The 25,763-nt window shown below is 39.2% G+C and overlaps 1 protein-coding gene across 1 annotated transcript; it reads left to right on the top strand.

The window, feature by feature from the left end:
• The first annotated feature begins 1,106 nt into the window (after positions 1-1,106).
• Positions 1,107-21,165, top strand: gpr26 (G protein-coupled receptor 26). Its single transcript, XM_033034715.1, has 3 exons — positions 1,107-1,774; positions 9,680-9,793; positions 20,934-21,165. The coding sequence occupies exons 1-3, from the start codon at positions 1,107-1,109 to the stop codon at positions 21,163-21,165; spliced, it is 1,014 nt and encodes a 337-aa protein (XP_032890606.1).
• The last annotated feature ends 4,598 nt before the right edge of the window (positions 21,166-25,763 follow it).

The following is a 25,763-nucleotide window of genomic DNA, read 5'->3' as shown; positions in this document are numbered from 1 at the left end:
AGTCTGTTGCCTGCATCTGCTGCTATTTGCTGAGCAATGTTTTCATTATTAAAAAATAAACTGTTTAGTCATTTAGCCTAGAACAGTACCTGCTGACTAAATAAGCTGCAATATCGTTGAATAAATGTGTTTAGTTGCCCCGCATTTTTCTTTTGATGGGGATTGATATAAAATACTCCTAATCGTCGATATTTCCTACAAGTTGTAGACGTAAGGTTTATTCATGCCCCGGTCATACGTAACATACACATACTCTGAAAGCCTGAGATGATTTGTACGTCATGTGAAATGCATCGCCTGGTTAAATATTATTACCGAGTGGCTGGCTGGCAGACTCAGTGAGGGGAAGTACAACTGTACGGACGGTGGATTTTCCTGACATGCCTTCAGTTTTCTCAACATCTTTCTGAATGTGGCTAATCAGTTAAAACCGAAGGAAAACAGTGTATGGATTAAATGTAATACCTTCACAGTTTAGTACTGTACTTCTAAAGTGACGATAAGGTCTTGTATGTGATTAGTTGAATCTCTTAGTAGACTGGGAGAAGGTAAGTTATTTTAATGATTTGGTATTCTGAGAATGGAAATGTACTCACCGTATCCATCGCTAGGGTTTATATCACACCTGGTATGGGGGGAAGCGTTGGCTCGCATTAACTTGGTAGGCACTTTCCATCGCCGTTTCTCAGTGACTCAGATGTTCATGTGATGGTCAGACCCAATAAATCTTCCCTGCACTCAAGACTGCGCGGAGGTTTCGGCGAGGCTGCCAAGAACACGGAGCCACCGGGACAGCTCCTCGCCAATAAGCTCTGATCACTTGTGATTGGGTTCTCGGAGGAGCCCGTGAACTGGTCGGAAGGACGAGCAGACAGCGAGGGAGTCCGGCTGAGCCTTCCAGACCTTCACTCTCATGCACTTCTGTTGTGCTCCATACATTACACCGAGCCGGCGACGCGTTGCAGCCAACATCCCCGTTCAAACTGCAACCCGGCTGCGAAAAAGAGACCGGGGCTGACACGGGTCGATAAAGCTGCACAAACATGTATTTTCTGAGATTTTGGTGCAGCAGAACTGACTGCGAGAAGCACTGAGCGCTTAAAACCATGGACACGCTGGAGGTGATCCTATCTTGCTTTGTTGTAGTTTTGATGGTCGTGTCGTTGCTTTCCAACGTCCTGGTGCTGATCTGCTTCCTCTACAGCGCCGAGATCCGAAAACAGGTCCCTGGGATGTTTATCATCAACCTGACCCTCAGCAACTTGTTCATGACGGTGCTGAACATGCCGTTGACTTTGGTGGGGATTATCGGCAAGGGGCAGCCTGGGGTCGACACCGTCTGCCGAATCGTGGGCTTCTTGGAGACTTTCCTGGTCACCAACTCCATGCTGAGCATGGCTGCTCTGAGTACTGACAGATGGATTGCCGTGGTTTTCCCTCTAAGTTACAACTCCAGGATGCGTTACAAGGACGCTGCCATCATGCTGGGTTACACGTGGTTCCACTCCCTCTGCTTCCCCGTGGCGGCTGTCTGCCTCTCCTGGGTCGGATACAACCACCTGTACGCCTCCTGCACCCTCAGCCAAACCACAACTGACGACCGGGTCCAGTTTGTGGTTTTCACCGTAGTTTTTCACAGCCTCAGTTTTCTCCTTTCGCTAGTAGTGCTGTGTTTCACCTATCTGAAGGTGCTGAAAGTGGCGCGATTTCACTGCAAGAGGATAGATGTCATCACCATGCAGACACTGGTGTTACTGGTGGACATCCATCCAAGGTAGGCGACCCAATCCGTCAAGCAGTCTCGCTGGGATTGCTGTGTTAATGAACGCGAGTGCTTATAAATTAGATCTATTGCATTAATTGAGTTTCTTCCCCACATTTACAAGGATATGAATGTCCACCGGTGTACGAACGAGACATTCAATGTAAACGCAATGTAAACTTTGAAGGTAGTCATATTCTGAAAAGTTTGGTTTTTTTTTAGATTCAACACAAAATGCTTTCATAACTCATTCGAGTTTTTTTGGCAATGCCAACTGTGTTTTATTTTACTTTGGCGTTCACCGGGATGGACACGTTCGAGAAACTTAGAACAACGTTAAATATGACGCTTGGGTCTGCTGTGTTCATTACATAAGACGTGTCCGTGTCAGCTGATGTATCACTGCAACTTCCCAGCTTCGAATATTATCAAATAGTTAAATAAGACATAATTTACCGGTATGCAGGTTGCAACCTGTCCAAAGGGTAAAGGGGGCAACAAAATAAACGACTCCCAAAACACTAAGTATTTTAAGACACCTTTTGTTTTTGTAATGTAGAATGGAAACTGACCAATATTTAAACTAATCCCTGAGGAAGGAAACGCCGTGACCACGGCTTCTTTCCAGGTGAAACACTCCAGCGGCGAGTAACTTCGCTGGGAATTGAAAGAGGGGGGTGATCATGCTTCAAATTGCTCGTCGTTCAAGTAACGTCGCTGAAAGGAATCCTCAATCACGCAGTGTTAGTTTTAGGAGTTCTAAACGATGATTCCCAACATGCCAATGTAGGGAATGTGGCTGCGCAGTAAAGTGAGTCGCTCGAATATGATCTCGAATGATGGCCTTTGCTGCAAATTGTAGAGGGAGATACCAAAACAAAACAGGATATATTTCACGACCATTTTTTCCCTGATTAATTCCATGATAGTTGTTCAGTTTCTCCCGTTTCACCTGAAGCATTGTAACAACATTTTGTTTTAAATCTCTTTATTCCAGCGGGAATTATTGATTTGGTACCTTGTCCATGTGCTTTCACACAGAGTTCTTTCAATGCAAATGAATCTCTGTGATCTCCCTGTTGCTATATAAAGATGTGCAGTTACCGTTCTGATAGTTCGCGGTACATGTTGAGCACTTTCTTTTTGCACTTTTCATCTACTTGCCTATAATTCCTTTAAGCGTTGGAATGGTCTTAAATGGCCTTTGCTATTTCACTCTTAATGTTCTGCTCCTTAGTCCTTAAGGTCGAATTTCAAAGACAAAAGCATGTTCTGACAAAAAGGATTTATTATGAAGGAATTTTTCTTCCTACCATAAAAAAAATGACCAAATTAAGAACAGCTAGCAAAAAAAAAATGTTTGAGAGCAAGAATGTTTTAGGTCAGTATGAAATGTTCTTAAATCGCAGAAAAGATTATGGAGTTGGCCAGTTTTAGATTTCTTTTCAGTTCTGAATATGCTGGGCAGTGGAATGTTGCACTTTTATCTTTATATGGTTTTTCCCATTATCGGGTCTCTTAAAATGTGCAAGATGTATCCAAAGTAAACTGTTTCATATTATTGAACAAACAAGAAACGGTTGCACTGTCCACAACCTTAACATTTTCTCAGTGTAGGTTTGTACAAATGGACTGCTATACTAATATTGAGAAACATTCGTCCTAATTCACGATCTCTGCCAAGTTTGCCCTTGACTCATACTCGCAGCATGGTCGTCACGAGGTCGTAGGAGGTCGTAGGTAGGTCGTAGGAAGTCGTGATGCTAGTCGTAGGTACTCGTGGCATCAAGTAGGTCGGGGCGTTTTTCTTGCATGATGAAAAATGTCCACAAGTAAAAAAGGTCGTGAATTAGGTCGTGAAAGTGGGACAGGCCCTTTACTTTACTGTGGATGTAGTGACATTAAATCTTTTACACTCCTCGAAATGTTAAAAAGAGAAAATGCTTCAACATAACCATGTCAAATGCCACCCCACACCAGAATTCTCATTAAGTAATTGTAATATATGTTTAATTAAGAAATCTGTAAACATTACATTAAATCAGTAGTTCTTTGAGTTAAATTAAAGAGAACAGTCATCAGTTACAGTATAATAGCAGTGACAATCAGCATTTATATTTAATCAAAGGTATATCTAAAGGAGGCTTCACAGGAAAGTTAACATATAAAATGTTGTGTTGACCTAGGTGGAAGCATTCCAAAAAAGCAGAAGTAAGTAACATTGCAGAAAGGATTATGGAAGGCTTATGGTCTAAGAATCTGTAGTCGACCTAATTAGAGTGAAGCAAGTTTAAGGCAGAGACCAACAGTAAAGCAATACAAGTTAGCAATAGACAATGAGCTGATGGAATTTTGTTTGGACCTCAAGGGGTCCAAATGACAATAAATTGAATTGTATTGTATTGTATTGTATTGTGTATTGTGTATTGATGGTGGAGAGCATGCATCGTACAGTATATAGTATGTCCGCTCCTAAGTGGCAAGTTACATTTGCATTTCATAAGAGTCAAGTATTAATTTGCCTTCAACAAAAGTTCAGTCAAGTTTGTAAGGCATAACCTGTTGCGTACAGAGCCATGTTGGCTATCCCTAATTACCCCATTCTCTTCTAAATGGGAGTAAATCCTATCTCAAAGAATTCATTCCAATAGTTTCCCTGCCACTGATGTAAGGCTCACTGACCTATAGTTCCCTGGATTCTCTCTACTTCCTTTCTGAAACAAATGAACAACATTGGCCACTCTCCAGTCCTTTTGGACCTCGCCTATGGTTAGAGAAGTAACAAAGATCTTTGTTGAGACCTCTGCAGTCTCTTCTTTTACCTCCCTCAATAACCTGGGTTAGATCCCATCAGGTCCTGGGGACTTAATGCTCCTTAATGCTCTTCAAGATCCTCACCTCATTCTCGTTCTCAAAGTGCTCTAGCATTTTTGTCTTCGCCACGCTGATCTCTCTGTCCTCCTTTGAGAATACAGATCCAAAGTATTTATTTAGTATCTCACCTACATCCTCCAACTCCAAGCAAATATTATCCTTTGGTCCTACCCTTTCCCTGGCCACCCCCTTGTTTTTATCATACATATACAAAGCCTTAGGATTTTTTTAAATCTGACTCGTCAGTGACATTTAATGGCCCTTTTAGGCCCTTGTAATCACCACTTGAATTCTATCCTCAGAGCCATACGGCAAGGAAACAGGCCCTTATCCAAACTTGCCAATGCTGACCAAGATGCCCAATCTACACTAGTCCCATCTACCCACATTTGGTCCACATCCTTCTAAATCTTGATATCCAAGAACCTGCTCAAATGTCTTTTAAATACTGAATCAAAAGACTATATTACTTAATGAGCACAAGCATGATGGTTGAACCAGTCTTAATGTGGAATAGAACGCAGGTAGCATAATTTATAATGTGCTCTGACCCATACCCTTGCCGTTTATCAATTACTTTTCCTCATTCATAAGGTCAAAAGTGCGGAAAGATGCTGCTAAATACACGTGGTTGTTCCAATTGCAGCTCCTCAGATAATGATGCACCTTTTTCCTGCAGATAGTATGACCATGGCTTTTACGTGGCAAGTAACATTTGCATTTCATAAGAATCAAGCAATCATTTGACTTCAACAAAGGTTTAGCCAATCCCCCTTAAATGAAAGGGATTACAATCAATGAAATATTTACCGTCAACATCCAGGGGAGGGTGCTTGTTCATCACCTCAGTGGACAGGAAGTGGATGGGATCTACATCGTCCAAATCATACTTCCTAACATGGCATTATGATTCTTCATCACCTCTCGGATCTAGAGCTTCCAAAGTTCTCCATACAAATTGTACATGAAGGAAGCTCACCAGCACCTTCTCAAGGCAGTAAGTGTTGAAATGTCCAACATGCTCCATCCCATATAAAAGAATGAAACGAGTCATCACAATGGCCCAGTATATCAGACCAAGCATCAAAAATCTAGGGGTTAAAGTGGACCCTGAGCTTAAATTTGACAGTCAGATCAAGGCTGTTGTTAAATCAAGCTTTTTCCATTTGAGGCAGCTGGCCAAAATAAAGCCAATTCTGTCAAGGCAGCACTTTGAGACGGTAATCCACGCCTTTGTTACCACTCGGCTGGATTACTGCAATGCACTGTATGTGGGGGTTAGTGGGTCCTCCATCGCCCGTCTCCAGATGGTACAGAATGCAGCTGTACGTCTTTTAACTGGCACACGTAAACATGAGCACATTTCGCACATTTTAGCCTCACTCCACTGGTTGCCTATTCAGTTTAGGATCCATTTTAAAATTCTTTTATTTGCTTTTAAATCCCTGAATGGTCTTGCCCCACCCTACCTATCTGAGCTTCTACACCCTTATACACCCGCCCGCTCTCTCAGGTCAGATAATCAGCTGCTCCTGAGTGGGCCTAAAACTAAGCTGAAGCTCAGAGGGGACCGTGCCTTTGCTGTGTCGGCACCCAAATTATGGAACGATCTGCCTCTCCACATTAAACAGGCCTCTTCTCTGTCTGTTTTTAAATCACTTCTTAAAACCCATCTCTTCTCCGTGGCCTTTGATACCCAGTAAGATGTCGACTTTATTTACTTGATTTAATTTCTTATTTTGATTGCTTTTATTGCGTGGCTATTATTTTTACTCATGTTTTATGTCTTTTAATTTATTGTTGTATTTCATATGTAATTTTTGCGCCTCATGTGAGCTGTTATGTTGTCTGTTTATGATGTCTTGTTTATTCTTCTGTACAGCACTTTGGTCAACATTGGTTGTTTTAAAGTGCTTAACAAATAAAGTTGGATTGGATTGGATGAAGACAGAAGTGAATGATGATATGTAAATAAATCAGGAAAGTAGCAAGAATTGGCAATGGAAAGGATATTGAGTTGGAAATTCAGTGTTGAAGTGATTTTCGGTGTTGAAAGTGCTATCAAAATTGTGAAATGCTTAAGTAAACTTGAAAAATAGTCTAGGGAGAAGGTAAGCTGGTGCTTTGGATCTTCTCACTGTTTCACTGTTTCAATGGTTGAAATACCTTCTCCTCTGACTGAATATGTCAAGTAAGCATTGGAGGCAGTTGAGAGGTCTAGTAAGCTGCTAGTGCAGAATAATTTGATGTCATGTGTGTATAGGCAGAACTCAACATTGTGTTTTTGGATATCAATGCATATGGTTGTGCTTATATTAAAAATAACCAATGAACACAGTTGTTTGCATTGTCCTAGTAGGGCATAGTAGAAACCAATACTTTAGGACTATTGTCCATAATTATGCCATTGTGTACAACCTGTTACATTCTCAACATGGAGTCGAAATAGGCAATTACCAGTGTTTCAAACCAAGCCACATTTGGTCAAAAGTAGGGCTCAGTAATTGCTTATCTGTTATGTTTTAGGTTAAAGGCATGTTGTCCAAGGAAGGAACATGAAAATATGTAGAGTATTGGATCAGCAAATAGCCATTCATAGTGAAAACTCAAAAGGAAGCAAAGCTGTTATTTTTAATTAATTTGAATGGTTAATGGAATAGATTACATTCAGATGTAATTGTACCATTTTTTTCACATTTATTAGAATGAATAACATAAGAAATCTTTTTCTGGAGCCCCATTGACAAGCATTTAGGTTGTTGTCACTTTTTAACCAGACCATATCTTTCAAATGTAAAATAGCTAAAAACTAAATTTAGTACACACTATTTTTAGTGAGTGCTTGCGCATAAAATCAAATACATGGTATCTTTCTATATGTATTAGAATTTCTAAATAGTATTAAATATAATATACAACTATTACTCAAGACTCCTAATAATACAAGGCCTTGCTTGTTTTGCATTATTATTTGAAAGGAATATCCATACTGGCTATTATATACAATGATACCAACAACAATTTCCATTTACGTGGTGTCTTTGATCCTAAAAAAACATCTCCAGTTGTTCTGCAGAACATTATAGGTCCCAAAAGGACTGAGCTAAATAAGATGTCAGGGAAATAGCTAAAGGTTTGGTCAAACTAGAAGATTGTGAAGGGTGATATTATGGATGAAACAGATTTATCTACATAGCGAGATCTAGGGATGAAATTCCAGAGGTGGGTCTTTGACTGCTGAAGACATGGGCTCCAGTGATAGAAAAGTTAAATTCAGGGATGGTCAAGAGGCCGGAATTGATGGAGTCCAGACATATCAGAGGGTGGTAGCAGTAAAGAACATAATAGAAAGAAAAGGTATTAGACTGTGGGGTGATTTGAAAACAAAGGTAAACATATTAAATACAAGGAATTAATGCTGACCCAGCAAGTGCAGGAGTGACAGATGGAAGGAAATTGATCTAGGTGATGATGGAGACTGCATAGTTTAGGAAAACCTCAAGTTTATGAAGAGTTGACAAAGTACGTTGGTCAGGAGCATGCCAGGCTAGCCAAATTTAGGGATAACAAAGGCACAATAGGAGGTTTTGGGATCCATGGGCCTAGGCAAAGCTGTAGAAGGCAGTGTTACAGAAGTGAAAATAGGAGATCATACTGGTGGTTCAAAACTGAACTCGAACCAAAATGTAGCCAAGTTTGCGAACAGTTTCAGAAAGTTGATAGGGGGAAGAAGAGAATTGGAGCCTGGCATTTGGAGTTTATGATTTGATTTAAGGAGATTTCAGCTCAGACAGAATGTTAAACAAGGGTTAACATAGGTAATTGTAAAGTAAAGCCGGCTGCCACCACTGTATATGTGATAACATCATTTTGGTGATGAGAAATAGGAGGGGATTGAATAGTGGCACAGTTTTCAGATGACAAGCCATTACTTGTAATTCTGTGGTTATGGCTGGATAAATAAGATAGGAAAGAGGAGAGCGTAATCCCCATCGCAATGGTGAATGGTAGAGAGACTTCCAAAGAATAGGAGATGACCAGGTTCTAGACAGGTAGAAAAGGATGAAGAGGAATAAATTACTTTTGCCTTTGACCACATTGGTCAGCACAGTAACAGAGCTGGTAGAGTTGCTGCTTCACAGCACCAGTGGACCAGTTTTGATCCTGACCTCCAGTGCCGTCCATGTGGAATTGCATGTTTTTCCTGTAACCATGTAGATTTCCTTTGCATGCTCTTGTTTCCCCCCACATCCCAAGGACATGCGGGTCTGTAGGTTAAACTGGCCTCTGTAAATTGGACCTAGTGTGTCGGGAGTGGATGTCAAAGTGGGATAACAGAACTAATGTGAACAGGTATGGACTCGGTGGGCCAAAGGACCTATTTCCATGCTGTATTATTCAATCAATTCAATCAATCAATTCTATCATATAGGGTGTCATTAGCGACTTCAACAAACATGTTTTGATACAGGGGCAGCTGGTGAAACCTGACTGGTGGGATTTAAATAAAGAGTTCCGGTAAGATGGGCATAAATATAGGAGGCCACAACATCCAAGAATGTTAGAGAGAAACGAAAGGTTAGGTATGGTGTAGTCATTTATAAAGGTGGATGGGTCGAAGATATATGTTATTGAGAGAATTGATGTTGGCAGAAACCAACCTTGATAATTAAATGTCAAGGAAAATAATTTCAAACTGCACTTCCTAATAGTTCAGGATGATGATGCAGTCTGAATAATATATTGATCTGCCAGCTGTTGAGATCACCAGACAAGAATGTTTGAAACAGGTTTGTCTATTTTTACATATTGACATTTCATGTGATAATAGTAGTCCTTAGGTGGTTAGTTCTATATTAAGATCTTCCAGCATTATGGTTACTGATATTGTAGCAAACAAACATGTAATCTTTTAAAATCTATTACTGGGTGACTGCCTTTCAGAAAAAAAAACATTCTAATTTCTTATGTCTTTGACTTTTACAAGCAAGTGATTCTGATTTTATAGTTCTTGTATAGTTGTTTATTTATATTTCTTTGCAGTGTAAGGCAACGCTGCCTAGAAGAGCAGAAGCGACGAAGACAACGAGCAACAAAGAAGATCAGTACTTTCATCGGTACCTTTATACTGTGCTTTGCACCTTATGTAATTACAAGGTGTGATATATTAATGTAAACTTATGCTATCATAATAATGTAGCACATTGATGGTCATCTGACACAGTAGAATGCCTTATTCAGTATTAGTGATACTTGGCAAGTGGAGTTTAATGTTCCTTATACGTAGATTTCACATATTTGCTATTAAACCACAATTTCATTTAGTTCAGGTCTACATGGTCAAAGAAATGTATTATCATTAAAAAAAAAGACACAAAGTGCGGAGTAACTCATTAGGTCAGGCAGCATGTCTGGCGAATGTGGTCAGGACACTTTTCCATAGATGTTGCCTGACCCGCTGAGATACTCCAGCACTTTATGTCTTTTTTTGTCAACCAGCATCTGTAGTTCCTTGTTTCTACTCTATTTTTAAATTAAAAGACAGTTGCATTACCTGTGATGTATATTCAATAGCTATAAAGTAAGTGGCAGCCTTCCAAATTATAGCTTCAGAATTTGTTGAGGATGGCGACACAATATCAGAAGCGTGAAAGAGCTCCCAAACAAATAATGAAAATCGCCAAAGTTGCTTGTCAGACAAAGTGGATTGTGATCACTACCTGCTGAAGCTGTTAAGTAACGGTTGACAACAAAATAAAGCAAATTCTTAACAATACTCATAAAAAACAGGTGATTGTCACATACCGATATCCCAAAACAGCGCTGCAGTTGTCCTGGCTGCTTAGGGGATGCCTTGCAGCATAGCCTACCCAATGTTCTACATTGTAAACCTGCTGCAGATATCCTCGGATTCAGCATCACTGGTTTCCCTGCAGGTGAATCATCCATCTGTTGTGATCAGATGTTTTAGATGTATCTAGCCATAAGATAATGAGCCCTAGAGCAGCAACAACTAAAGCCTTGTGTTGCGTAAACTTAGTGCTGTAATATTCCTCCTGTACCTACATTCCTCCTTCAATCTGTTGAGAGATGGACTGGATGATGCTTCATTGAGATGAAACTGCTTTATTTTACAGCTTTCTGCTTGGATGTTTGCTATACAGTATTAACAGATGGCATCTTTCATCAGTGGTTTAGTCACTTCAATGGAGAGTTTATTGTGCAAACTTATCAGGATCAATTAATCCTTGGCCACTAGTGAAAAATGAGTGTGTAAATATCAGCTGTTGGTTGTACTCACCTCAGCACTTTTGTCTCCTCAAAGGCATGGAAGTGAATATAAATCGCAGCCAATACACTTTCACTTGTATAGCTGGAGTGACCAAATATTATGTGGGTAATCACTGCTCTTTAAACCTGTGTTAATGAATGCTTTATTCCTGGAAAATCTTAAACCACACTCAGTTAATCCTTGTTATCCACAATATCAGGAAATTTCTGTCCATGTATTGTTAAATCATTGTTGCTGTTATATAGCAATACAATTTGTTTGTTTCTAAAATTTTAATAATTTCTAATAATATTTAGCAGTATTTGTACAATGGTTCACATTGAATATTAGTCAAGTCAAGTCAAGTCACATTTACTTATATAGCATATTTAAAAAACAATTCTCGTTGGCCAAAGTGCTTTACATTTGTTATAAGAATAGTATAAACAAACAAACTATATACATATAGCCCTCGCTCAGTGGACGTCAGGAAAGGCTTGGGAGTATAGATAAGTTTTTAGTCTTGACTTAAAGGAGTCGATGGAGGGGGCAGTTCTGATAGGAAGGGGGATGTTGTTCCACAGTCTAGGAGCTGGAACCGCAAAGGCATGGTCGCCCTTAAGCTTAGGGTTGATTTCCAGACAACTATTCCACATATTTCATATGCACCCTTCAGTGAATCAGTTTAGTGAGCAAGGGTATTCCTCTTTGAAGCACCAGTTACTCTTACAGGCTTTGTATTGTTGTGAGGCTCAGCATACAGCACAGAACTCATTTCATTGCTTAACTGTAATTGTTCCATATCAAATTACATGATCAATTTCACTCACCTGGTGGAGGTTCCTGTTTAAAGCTTCCCAAAAAAAAATTTATATTTAATTTAGTTAGTTTAGCATTTGTTTTGGTGTGCGACCTTCTACTGGTGTTCACTGTTGCATTGTGCATCCCAAGCATTGAAACAACCCTGTGTGTGAAGGAACTGCAGATGCTGGTTTAAACTGAAGATAGACACAAAAAAAACAAGTAACTCAGCGGGTCAGGCAGCATCTCTATAGAAAAGGAATAGGTGACGTTTTGGGTTGAGACCCTTCTTCAGACCTGTGTCTGAAGAAGGGTCTCGCTCCAAAATGTCACCTATTCCTTTTCTCCAGAGATGCTGTCTGATCTGCTGAGCTACATCAGCTTTTTGTGCCTATTGAAATTACCCTTCTTCATTCTCTTTGATCGTATACAGAGTTCTACAGTTCTACTTTATAAGCAAACAACTGAGCACTTCCAACATTTGGAAGTCACCTCAGGGCTCCATCCACTTCCCGCCTGCTGTTAATACACTGATTATTATCTGCACAAGCAGATTCACATGAGCTGTTGAAGCAGAGTAGATATAATGGTCACAATGTGATGGGCTACATGTTCCACACCTGATGCTACAGCATGTGAGGAGCCCAATGTGAATGCAGTGGGTGAAGACTTAATTTCATCTGTTGGACTCCAGATAACATTAACTCAACAATATTCCTTTGGCCTGACGATTCCTTTGGATGCGATACAGTGGCATAGCTGGTCGAGCAACTGCCTCAGAGCTCCAGAGTTCAGGGTTCGATTGACCTCAGGTGCAGTCTGTGTGATGTTTGCACATTCTCTCTGGGACAACATGAGTCTTCACTGGGTGCTCTGCTTTCCCTTCACATCGCAAAAAGTGAAATGCTGAACTTTTCCTGCAGGCAGAGCTTTGGGAATTGAAATTAATTCCAAGGATTGTGAAGTAATGCATTTGGGAACAATAAACAATAGGTAATAAATGGAAAATATCGAGAAGCGTAAAGGGGCTGTCCCACTTCGGCGACTAAATCCGCGAGTTCTGACGAGTTTGCCCTCGACAAGTTGAAAAATGCCAGCGAGTAAAAAAAGGTCGCCATGGAAAAAATCGATACTTTTTTTACTCATAGGTTTAGTCAAAGTAGGTCGTAGTAGGTTGGCATGTTAGTCGTAGGTAATCGAGGGTAGTCGAAGGCAATCAAAGTCGAAGGTAGTTGTAGATAGTCTTCAACATAGTCGAAGGGAGGTCGAAGGAGATCGAAGGAGGTCACCTTCACTCTGCACTATTCGGTGTCCAATTTTCCCGAAGCTCGTCGAAGCTAGTCTTCAACGTAGTCAAAGGAGGTCGAAGGAGGTCTTGTACATAGTCGAAGGAGGTCTTCAACATGACATTTTTTCAAACTCTCCTACATTCTTCTAAACTCGCCAATTAGGTCGCCGCAGTGGGACAGCCTCTTGAGGAACCTTGGCGTTGACAAAAATAGATTCCGGTAGCAAGCAATGCATGTTCAGAGCTGTTGAAAAGGACATTTTAGCAGAATCATAAATATTAGAATAGGGAGGCCACAGGAAAGATTAAACTATATTAGATGTGGCAATGACAAAAAATATATGGGGATGCTTCTAGTCCTGCTGAACTTTTAACAGTGATTAAAGATTGGTCTTTTGAACAGAGATGACTGAGAGGAGATTTTGCTAAGGTATATCGAACTTTAAGGCGACTAGGTGGAGTGGATATAAATAAGACCTATATCATACGGTAGACAATAATCAACATAATTAGATTTAAAATAACTTTGGAAAGCTTAGAGATGAGATGAGGAGGGATATTTTCAACCTGAGGTTACCCAGCCTCTGAATCCTACAGATTTCATTGGCACATTAAAAAGGTACTTGCAAATCCACTTGATAGGCCATAATCTTATGATTGTGGACTGAGAGTTAGAAAGTAAAATTAGACTGGAAATATTTTCAGCAAACTATTTGGAAGCAATGGGCAATTGCCTCCTTTTGAGACATCAATATCTCTGATTCCATGATTTCTAATTTATACATGAATGTATGAAGATGATAAAAGTGATCACATTGGTGTATATCAGAGATTCTGTTTTTTTCTTGCAGAGAAAAAGGTGCCGGTTTGCATCTTATTCCTTGCTGTTGGTGTCTATGGTAGACTGTCGACCAATAAATGGCTAAAGCTGTTTGAGAGTCTGACCTGAGAAGGGTCTCGACCCGAAATGTCGCCCATTCCTTCTCTCCAGAGATGCTGCCTGTCCCGCTGAGTTACTCCAGCATTTTTTGTCTATCTAAGGGCCTAACTGCCTTATTTAATTAATACATTTTATTTTTAAACTTTAGTAATCTTTCTTAGTAATCACAAAGAAAGCATTGATCAGAGAACTTTGCTATTTCCTCCACCTCTTGGAGACTAGATAACTAAATCATTAAAGGGAGCCATTCTGCCATATTTTCCTTAACAACTCCAGTCTTGCCATCTCAGCACTCACAGCATATATGCTTGAATGAATAAAGAAGCACCTCCTTAACAACTCCATTCTCTGCATCATTTCATTGAAAGCAAGCAAACTTTTGTGAATAATTAATATGGAATGCATTAAATTTGGCAAAGTCTACCTCCCACACCTCATACATGAAACATTGTGCTCCTCACCGTTGTCTTGGTTGAATTTCTGTTAAAACGAGGAAAAAAAACCCACAATTCCTTATAAGTGGCTTTGAACATGGATTTATATACGATACGATAAAACTTTATTGATCCCCGGAGGGAACTTTGGTCTGTCGGCAGACACAACACACAAGGTACACAAGGTACACAAAAACTTGAAATTAAAAGTGAAAAGGAAAAGAAAAAGACAAGCGACTGTTGTCTGGCAGCCGTGTGCACAGCGCCTTCACCGGAACAAATGAACAACCAAACAAACACAGACTTATCCCCTGGGCAGAGGATTCTAAACTAGAATACCCCCCTCCCCCACACAGGGTCTCTCACAGCGATCTGCCCACGCCGGATCCCCATTGTACCTCACGCCGGTCCCCACACGCCGGGTCCTCCATTGTACTTCACGACAGGCCCCATTACTTGAATTATTACTCTTTGTAAGATGTCTTCTTATGTCGTATAAGTTGAATAAGCTCACAAAGTTAAATCCATTAAATATTTCATGCACTAAAGCTATTTTGGAACATTTTAGATAATGTGACAAGGATCAAACCTAGCCCCATGGTGCTGTGAGGCAGTATTAACTGTTGTGCATTGTGCCAAACTCTCTCCAAAAAACTGTGCAGCTGTGGAAGGGCGCACATTCCATTGAATGATCCGCCTTTATGATCTTTGCACCTGATGATAATGTAAGTAGTCTAATATGGCAGGAAGGATCGGTGAGCTGGTGCAGCTCAGAAGATGATGGGGTGAGTGCAGGGGAAGTAAGTCAACATACTTATTTTTGTGGATTTGAACTCAGCACACTGAATTGCATTCCTATTAATGGGATCACGTTATGCCAAAGGCCAAGCAAAACAATACAGAGGTAGTAGTAGCCAAATGGTTTATTGAACCTGCTCCGCTATTCATAAATAGAGGTATATATGATAAGAAAACTGAGTTATATTTAGAGCTTCACACACTAGTTCCCACTTGGCAGCAAAATATTTCCATGTATCTTGTTTGCTCTTCAGAGTAGCACAACACTTTTATTTTACTGGGTCATTATAAATGTAATTACGGATATCTTATTCTTATTCCATCACAGGATTAACAAATCACTGTTGCCATTTAGGAATTGGATTCACAGGGATGAGTATTCTCAAGGCTATTATAATTTTGAAAGTTAATGTTTAGTCATTTGTGAGTCCAATTTGAAAATCTATGCTAATTCAAAGTGATTCATAGTCCTGTTATTAACTAGGTTATGCACATGAAATATGTCAAAATTAACATTATTAGCTTGGTAAATACATATTAAGAACTACTATTGGTTACAGTGAAATGGTAATTGTATAGGAAAGAGTATACGTCAAGAAACAATAGAAGTGTAAAAAGAGGAGTCCAATAAACGTAGGTGACATTAGTTCCAATGTAGATTGTGTTTTTCGAATCAAAAATGGGGGAGTGTGGGCTGTGGGCATAAAGAAGGAGCTGAGGCCTGAGGTGGATAGGCAATGATTGCATTGAATAGTAGGCCAAGCTTGAAGGACCATATTTGTTCTTGTAAGGAAATAATAAAATGTACATTAAATGGCTTCATTTTGCTTTAAATTGTCTTCTAATTAGACTCAACCAAGCAGGAAAAGGATTGGGGCGTTCTCAATGGGGTCATTGCTAATATAGCATGTGGAACTTGGATACATCTATCCGCTGCCTCTCCAGAAAACTGAATCTATATTACAGAAAGCAAGTTCTATGTACCTCCACTAAATAACCTAGGGCCATTTCAACAGCTCAGATTTTTATTTTGTAGTGGGCAGTTAAACTTGAGATGAATAAAAATACACATTTGTTAATGTCTGTGCAAAACTTCACTACCTCGACTAATTGGAAAGTTGCCTTCCTCCCCTTTTGATTATGGATGACTAAGTATTCATCTCTACTGCTGTAGGTCAGCAAATTAGATTTCTTACTCAGTGCCCTGCAGAACCCAGAACTAATCATTGGAGAAAATAATCAGTCCCTGGTGTATCCTCATTGTTTGAATCTGATATGTGTCTTGTTTTTTTAAATTATTTTCTCGGATTTTACAATTTGAGAAGAACTCATTGGTATTTCACATTAAATTTATCGACACATTTCAAAAGATAAAGGAATTCTCAGCCATAGTTATGTCCAGTGCAGATTAAAACCCTGCACTTAAATCTCCTCTACTAATTTAAACTGGAAGCTGCCTCACCAACTAAACTGACCAAGCCCACAGATCAAATTAGTCACCCATAATTTGAACCAAATTGTAAATTTAAATGCAAAGATGCTATAAAAGGAAGGATTTGGCTGTGTTGGCGCTATCTATCGGAAGGTACTGTGATGTGTAACATCACAACCTAACTTTTGACTGATCCTTACCCTTAAATACCAATCTGAATCCCTTCAAAAATTATCTTCAAAAGTCAGCCTCCACCAATTTTACAAGGAGTATATTTGAAATCTATATTCGTGGCTGCAAAGGCTGAGATTGATGGCGGAAGAGACTATTGATATAATAGAAGAGAGATGTCATCTATAGCATTCTTGATGACATGATGCTGTATAACTACTGACAGAATTGCTGTCCCTTGCTCTACGCAGTGATTTTTAGTATGTGTTCCAACAACCAAGTGCTTCGTTGAACTTTGCAGAGCAAAGTTACATTGGGCAGAGCAAATATAACAAAGCTGGAGACATTCTTTGGATTGTAGACTGCTGGGAGACTTTGAAAGCACGAAAGACGCTTGTTAGCACTGCATGATGCAGTGTTCCATGGAATGTACACCTAGTGCTTTTGAAACATGTCAACTCTGACCCTCATGCAAGTCAGCTTCCTCAACACGACACTTGTTTATCGTCAGAGTCAGTGAATCCTGGAGGGAAATGTCTGACATCCAGATAGTAGTCATGGGCCCAGATCTTGCAATCAGAAGCTAGCCTTCCATGATCACTGTTGGTGTCTGAACTTGCTTCAAATTCACCTCATCTCTTTTCTGTAGCATGAACTAGCTGGAAGAGTATGGTCCAATACTCTGCTTTGAAGCTCAGGTGATGGGATAGGTCCTTCCATGTGTTAATCCCATCATATAGACTTGATTAGAACAAAGGCTGCCCATGAAATAACTGCAAGGTAGATTGACAGAAACCGCACTCCTGGTTTATTCATCACTCAATGTTGACAAAACACATGAAATGTATCTGATACTTACACGCTCCAAAAGTATTAAAACATAACAACATTATTGTATTAATATTGTAGCGAAATCACTTAAAAGCTAGAATTAGTCATTAAAAATCAGATAAAAGCATTAAAAAAAACTGTTAAACATTTGAAAACTGACTAATATACCCAATTTATTAATAAAAAATATTATAATAATGCCTCGCCAGTCCCTTGTAACCATTGTCAAAGACAGCCTCCCCTTTCCCAATTCAACGATACACTGGTCATTAACGTGAATTCCCTGGCTTTTGTTAGGAAACTGAAGTAATTTTGTGTCCTCAAGCTAGATTCCATGTCAGAGGTACAGTGAAAAGCATGCTATTCAAATAGATCTCATGTACCTTACGTAGATACAATTAGTTCAAACTCAAGTACAATAGATAGAACAATGGGGATAATGCAGATAGCAGAATGTAGTTCTCAGTATTGCAGCGCATTCGTCCCTTAGACAAAGTCCTATGTCCTCAGTAGGGTAGAGGTGAGTCGAGCAGTTCCCAGGAGTAGGGAGAAGGAATGGGAGTTAAAGCGGAAATGAACAGATTCTGGATTAGTACTGGTGTCAAAGGTTATGGGGTGAAGACAGGAGAATGGGGTTGAGAGGGAAATATAGATCAATGGCAATGATTGAATGGCAGAGTAGACTCGCGGGGCCGAATGTCCCTATTATGCTCCTGTGACTTTCGAATATGTATTTATGACTAGGGGACATTACGTGAACAGAATTTACTTAACTGGCTCCCTTTCAGGTTCCTCAGATGTCCTGTTGCACACAAAGACGAGAGCATAGTCCAAAATCCCTCATCTGGTGATCTTCAGATCTGGGCTAATACCAACCCCAAGACAAGGCATAGCATGAGATGGTTGATCAGCCATGATCATATTGAATGGTGGTGCAGGCTCGAAGAGCCGAATGGCTTACTCCTGCACCTATTTTCTATGTTTCTATGTGACCTTTAATGATTCCCCCATCCTCACACTAACATTGTTCTCCTGAGTACTGAATCCGCCTCTACCTTATTATTATTTTTTTCTTCTCTCTCTATTACTTTCTCTCATCTTTTTCTCCCTTTATCTTTATTCTTTAAAAAAAACTGAAGCTGTAATTACAGAAATCTGTAATTAAATTATCGCTTACTATTATTTGTATACATAGAAACATAGAAACATAGAAAATAGGTGCAGGAGTAGGCCATTCGGCCCTTCGAGCCTGCACCGCCATTCAATATGATCATGGCTGATCATCCAACTCAGTATCCTGTACCTGCCTTCTCTCCATACCCCCTGATCCCTTTAGCCATAAGGGCCACATCTAACTCCCTCTTAAATATAGCCAATGAACTGGCCTCAACTACCTTCTGTGGCAGAGAATTCCAGAGATTCACCACTCTCTGTGTGAAAAATGTTTTCCTCATCTCGGTCCTAAAAGATTTCCCCCTTATCCTCAAACTGTGACCCCTTGTTCTGGACTTCCCCAACATCGGGAACAATCTTCCTGCATCTAGCCTGTCCAACCCCTTAAGAATTTTGTAAGTTTCTATAAGATCCCCCCTCAATCTTCTAAATTGTAGCGAGTACAAACCGAGTCTATCCAGTCTTTCTTCATATGAAAGTCCTGACATCCCAGGAATCAGTCTGGTGAACCTTCTCTGTACTCCCTCTATGGCAAGAATGTCTTTCCTCAGATTAGGAGACCAAAGCTGTACGCAATACTCCAGGTGTGGTCTCACCAAGATCCTGTACCACTGCAGTAGAACCTCCCTGCTCCTATACTCAAATCCTTTTGCTATACATATACATGCTTCTAATACAAATATTTAAAAACATTTTTTTTTTAAATAAATGCAGTTCTAATTGGCAAAAAACCTCCACTTGTGCTTAAATATCAATTCCATTGTCATCGACTGAATCGCTTTACATTGATACAGCATATTAAATGTAGCAAACATGCCTGGATTGGGAGATATGAGAAAAATGGACATTGAGGTAAAGACGTTGAGCGTTGCATGGGTCATGATCTAGCGATGGATGTTAATATTGGGGCTAAAGGAGGAGAAATGTGGAAGATACATTACAAACTAGAAGAATAGCAGATGTGGAGTTGGAATAAGGTAGTGGTTAGTGAGGAAGCAGAGGGTTGAAGATAGTTACTGAGTGACATCTATGAGTTCATGGAAGATTTATGAGTGAGAATTTGGGAGATCCCTAACATAAATCAATCTTGTGAAGTTTGGTGAGAAGGCATAGAAACCTATTATTAGAAACATAGAAACATAGAAAATAGGTGCAGGAGTACGCCATTCGGCCCTTCGAGCCAGCACCGCTATCATCCAAAATCAGAACCCCGTTCCTGCTTTCTCCCCATATCACTTGATTTTGTTAGCTCTAAGAGCTACTGTATATCTAACTCTCTTTGAACTGGCCTCCACTGCCTTCTGTGGCAGAGAATTCCACAGATTCACAACTCTCTGGGTGAATTATTTTTCCTCTCAGTCCTAAATGGCCTACCCCTTATTCTTACACTGTGACCCCTCGTTCTTGACTCCCCCAACATCGGGACCATTTTTCCTGCATCTAGCCTGTCCAATCCCTTAAGAATGTTATATGTTTCTATAAGATTGCCTCTCATCCTTCTAAATCCAGTGAATATAAGCCCAGTTGACCCATTCTTTCATCACCAAGTTCCTTAGATGTTGATGTGATATAAATGATGGAGAATCTTGATTCATCTGGCAAACTATTGCATGTTTGTCCCACAGTGACAAATATGAAAGCCCTGCCACATAATTCCCTGAAACATGGCTCCAATTTTTGTGGAAGCACTTCCCAACATTCATTTACAACCTCAAGAGAAGATTAGCAGAATTTGTAGAAATTATATAAATAGGTGCAATTTCTTACTGAATTACGCAGTTACAATGGGAGACTAAGGACAATCTGTTTTAATACACTGCTTGAGCTGTTATCATTGCTGCAAACACTCTGACGCAGTAAGAGACAAAAAACCTGATCTCCTCTCCCCACCTCCTGGTTAATGAACAGCTAGAACTGCTGTGAATTTCATCAATTTGATACAATGATGTATTTTCCTATAAGCTGTGCAATTCAGAATTAGCTTTCAAAACCACAAGAAGCCAGGTGAACCATTGCCTTATTAATTTGAAGAGATTGTATTGAGGTAAAAAGCATTTGATTGAAAATAAGCTTTTATACATCCCTTTTATACGAGCTAGTGTGTGACCTCTTAAAATATGCATTAGAAGATTCCTTATAACATCTTGTTTTTTGACAGGCTGGTGGAGTTATCTGAGTCGATACACATCAATCCATACTGGGGAATTCTTTCCAAATGCCTGGCTTACAGCAAGGCTGTTTCAGACCCCTTTGTATACTCCTTGCTGCGACATCAGTACAAGAAGACATGGATGGACATTATTAATAGATTGCTGAAAAGAAGCTCCTTAAACTCCTCTGCAATAACAGGTGAAACACCGAACAGTAATTTTGTACAAACAGATGAATGAAATAAATTTCATGACAAGAACAGTGCAACAGACATGTGTATTTAGATTTTTATTGGAATCTATGTTATGAAACTTTTGACTTTAATCTGCTTTCTACTTCTTTAGACAATATTTTGATTAATGTTTGAAGGGATGACTAGCACAGATCACCTTTACACTTTTGTAAATATAATTGTTATTTTTTGGTTCTTCACTTAAGTGTTCTTGAATGATTGACATATATTTTCAGTAAAACCCTCTGAAACCTCCCCAGTGAAGTCTGGACATGTAATTATTTAATTATTTTGAAATTCCCCAGATTAAAAATGATAAAACTATTTATTTTGATCTGATTTTTATACTGTGTGTATTGCACAATTTTTAACTGTAACTGGAAAACATCAGCAGTTGAAATATCTTACTTAAAGGATAATTTTAGCTTAATTATAGAAAAGCCAAACTTAATCTTAGCCAGTTCTGATATCAGTATATAACTGGTCATGCTTTGATTTAATCTAACCCAACCAAATATGTAATCGAACATATGTCCTAGTAAGCTGAGAGAGAAATCATTATTTGTCCCGTTAATTTATGGAAATTTGAGACACTCATCTCTGCAAGGAGGACTGACATTTATTGAGATAGACACAAAAAGCCGGAGTAACTCAGCGGGACAGGGAGCACCTCTGGAGAGAAGGAATGGGTGACATTTTGAGTTAAGACCCTTCTCCAGAGAGATTCTCTCTCTGACAAGAGTTCTGCAACATCCTCTCTCGCTGCTCCCCTTCTGTGATTCTCTCTCCGTCATTTATTGACATTGTTACGTCTAACTATTATCTATTTCATCAGTCATATAAACATTGTCATGCGTTAATCTCCAATTATCCATAGATTTTTGATCCAAAAGCTGTTGATCTCCGTGAAAAAATAGTCCTCAAAGCAATCACTGGGTTGGATGGATTTCCCCATTCTCAACATGCATTGCTGACAGGTAATTTCTGCAGGATAAGTGGGGCATCCATTAGCAGCGATGTCATGACTGGGCCATCAATTTGAACCCTGACAAACAGCAAAATAGAAAGTAAAAGGCTTTAATCTGTTATCATTGCACTGAAAGCAAAATAAAAATCGTGCAACATGCACAGTATAAAAATCATATCAAAATAAATATTTATCATTTTTAATCTGGGAAATTAAAAATAATTGCAATAATTAGTATCATCAAACACATGAGTTTTTCAGAGCCAGAGAGCTGTTCAGTGTATGACTGAGCATGAAATTCACATTTGAGCTACACCTTTTTCACGAAGGAGCACAATTTTCAACGCTTTTATGGAGAGGAAAGCAGATAAAAATTGAATAGAAAGTTTACATACTGCACTGACTCAGAGATCAAGGGGCTGTTTGCCTCAAATTTGGATTTCCACGTTTAAATATACAAGTGCAGATTCCAGTAATCGCTGTCAGTGTCACAGAGCTTAGACAAATTCAATGTCTTTATAAACACAATTCGTCTTCTACTTCTTCTTCTTTTCGTGTCCATCTTGTTGCAAATGTTGGCCTCGCTGTCATCGTCCATCCTGAAAAGGACGCAAGCTTCCGGCGACAATCAGTGGAAGCCATCACTTGTCGCAATAGATGATGGTGGTAGCAGAATTAGCTCAGGATACTTCCAGTTTCCAGCCCTGCAACGTGGACGCTTCTGCTAGGTGGCCAAACGCAAGTCGTGAGCCATTATCATTTTACTTGTACGAACAATTGAATGTTGTCAGATATCCCGCTGAGAAAAGGTTTGCCAGGAAGGATGTTGATGAATCAATGAGAAATTAGTTCCCCTCTCCAAACCATGTCTAACATTTGAAATATATGTGATATACCCTCAAAACTCTTCATTTTATCAACCGAAAAAGCAGCAGGGAAGCAGTAAAACAATTAAGTTATTAATATTCATCTTCATATGTTTGATTGAGAACATTTTTAAAGGTTTTGACGAATTGAAATCAACACAGAAATAAATCTACATAAACAATGAATCAGAAATAGCGTTGCCCAGGAATCACAGCCTGCTTTGCCCCATGTTGTGTTGTTTATTCCAACATGACACCTGAATTTCTCTTCGATTGGGAACCAGCTCCCAGCACATGGTTATGTCTGGATCAGCACAGTGGCTGTGTCAGGTTGGACAGGGCTCCGAGATCCCGTACCCAGGCACATGGTGATCGGGGCCATTGAAGGCTTTTGCACATCTTAGATATTTACAGACATTCAATAGCATTCAGTCATAAACATCTTTTTTTTTTTTGTTCATTAATTGTTTTGCATTTGAATGATTTGGGATTACCAAGGATATTTCCCAGTATGGGAGGCCAGCAGAAGGTTGTCTTTCCCCTTGGGAGTTCATGAGGGTTCTACTGGAGTAGTCTCGGGGCAGTGGCAAATAGCAAGAACTGGGTGGCAGATACTGCTTCCCTGAGATTGATGCCAGTGCTGGAAACTGGATAAATCAATGGAAGAAGGTCTATCCTTCTCTGTTTTGCTGCTGTAATGCTCCTAAAATCTTTGTTCTCCAACAGACTGTTTGACGTACCAGTCAATCAATCTGCAGAAATGTTACAGATTACCAATGTGTCCAATAATATGTACATATTCATAGCAAATGTTCAAGAACTTAGAGGCTGATTGGCTTGGTGGAAATCAATAGTTTATGATTTTCTCTACTCTGAGGTATAAATGCCTAGTAATGAATAACATACATCAATCATTCATTTATTCCAATGGGTGACCTTTTGACAGTTTCAAGAGATATGATGTTACTGTGAGAAACTTCAGCATTGTAATGTTTGCTGTAGAGCTCAATCTCCAAAGTAAAATGGATTGCTAAACATAGGCGTTTAAAGATTTTCCCATGAAATACTCGTACAATTAGTATGGGAAATCAATGAAAGCAGGTTGAAGTTAAAACCTCGTCAGGTTGATTTTGCTGACTTTATTCCTTCATTATTACTGGGCTTTCAATCTTCTGTTTTGTTGATGAAAGCAATTCTAGCAGCTTTTAGAAAGCATTGGAAATTAAAGGTGCTATGACATTGCATTAAACTTTGTGGCTGTATTGATAACTACAGGGTACATAATACACTTCTGTGCCAAACTAAATATATTAATATTGATTGACATATAATGTTAGCTCAAACATGAATGAATTGCAAGGGTTCTGCATCCTCATTTTATGTTGGTGATTTCAGCTTGATTGATCCACAGAAATGCAACAGGGGTATGGGTAATTAAAGTTACCCAAGGTACCTGACTCCTCAGGGTTCTGGCTACTGATGTTTAATGATGTGATTAAATAAATTAAGCCAAGTGTCCATAAATCACCATTTTAAATATTAGTCGATAGTCCCTGACTAATTCCAGTTGTCTTAAATTAATACTCCTGGGATGAGACTAACATTTTTATTCAGTGGGGAAAGAGCTCTCGGCAAGATTCTTCTTAACGATGCAGATTGCAAATATAGCACATGAATCCTACTTTTACCAAGATTTACCAAAAGGCCTTAACCGGAAGTGATAGCTTGTTTTCTGTTCGACCAAATGGCGAACACCACAATAAAACACTGCAAATGCTGAAATGTGAAATGAACGCAGAGTGCTGGAAGTTCTGAGCAAGTTAGGCTGCAACATTGGTGGGCTATACATAGAAACACAAGTATTCTTGTTATAGTCCAATATAGTCAAATAAAAAAAATAAAAAAGAGTTCAGATGCAGGAAATCTGGAATAAAAGCAGAAACTGTTGGAAACACTGAGCATGTCAGACTGCATCTGTGGAAAGAGAAGCAGTTAATATTACAGGTCCGGGATCCATCATTGGAATGTGACTTGAAACATTAGCTCTTTCTCTTTCCACAGATGCTGACTAAAGTGCTCAGTTTTCCAGCATTTTCACTTTTGATTATGTTGCATCAATAAATGATCAATAGTTTATGATAAATCAAGACAAATTGTCACTCACCTGTCAAGATTTGTACCATACAAATTTTGTAAAGCTAATTGGAGTTTTCAAAACTCTGCTTATAATAAATGGTTGGAAAATGTATATTTTTCTCTCATTTCAGTTTTTATAAATTATCTGAATTATATAAGGGTAGAATTTAGTTTTTAAGCCAGAAAGCTGAGGTATAAACAAGTCCATCGCATTCCCACAGTACTCTGAATATGTAGTAAATTATTAACTGAAGAGGCCAAGAAGGCAGAGACTTGAAATAAAAGATAAATCCATCATAGTTAGTATTATTATTTAAATACGCTTCTCTTCATCCCCCAGGAAAGTCAGTGTGAATCTAATAAAAGCTTAACAGTTTAGAAATGATAGATCTAAAGTACATCCAATGAAATAGGATCAGTGCAGTGTTATTGCAGATAAATGTTGCAGCAATAAGTTATTTGAAGGCCTTTTATCTTATAAAATACTCTGGTAAAGTTTTATTGCATATTCTTTTCTTTTGGGAGTATTTCTATTGATTCCATCAGGAATAAAGTGTTATTGGCCATCTTTTATGACATGACAGAATCGCTGTTTGATAAAAATGAAAAGCAGAAAATTGCAGATTCAGGTAGGAA

This window comes from Amblyraja radiata, chromosome 15 (genome assembly GCF_010909765.2).
Source record: "Amblyraja radiata isolate CabotCenter1 chromosome 15, sAmbRad1.1.pri, whole genome shotgun sequence".
Classification (NCBI taxonomy): domain Eukaryota; kingdom Metazoa; phylum Chordata; class Chondrichthyes; order Rajiformes; family Rajidae; genus Amblyraja; species Amblyraja radiata.
Note: the sequence above shows the minus strand (reverse complement) of the source record. Positions and strands in the feature narration are given on the sequence as shown.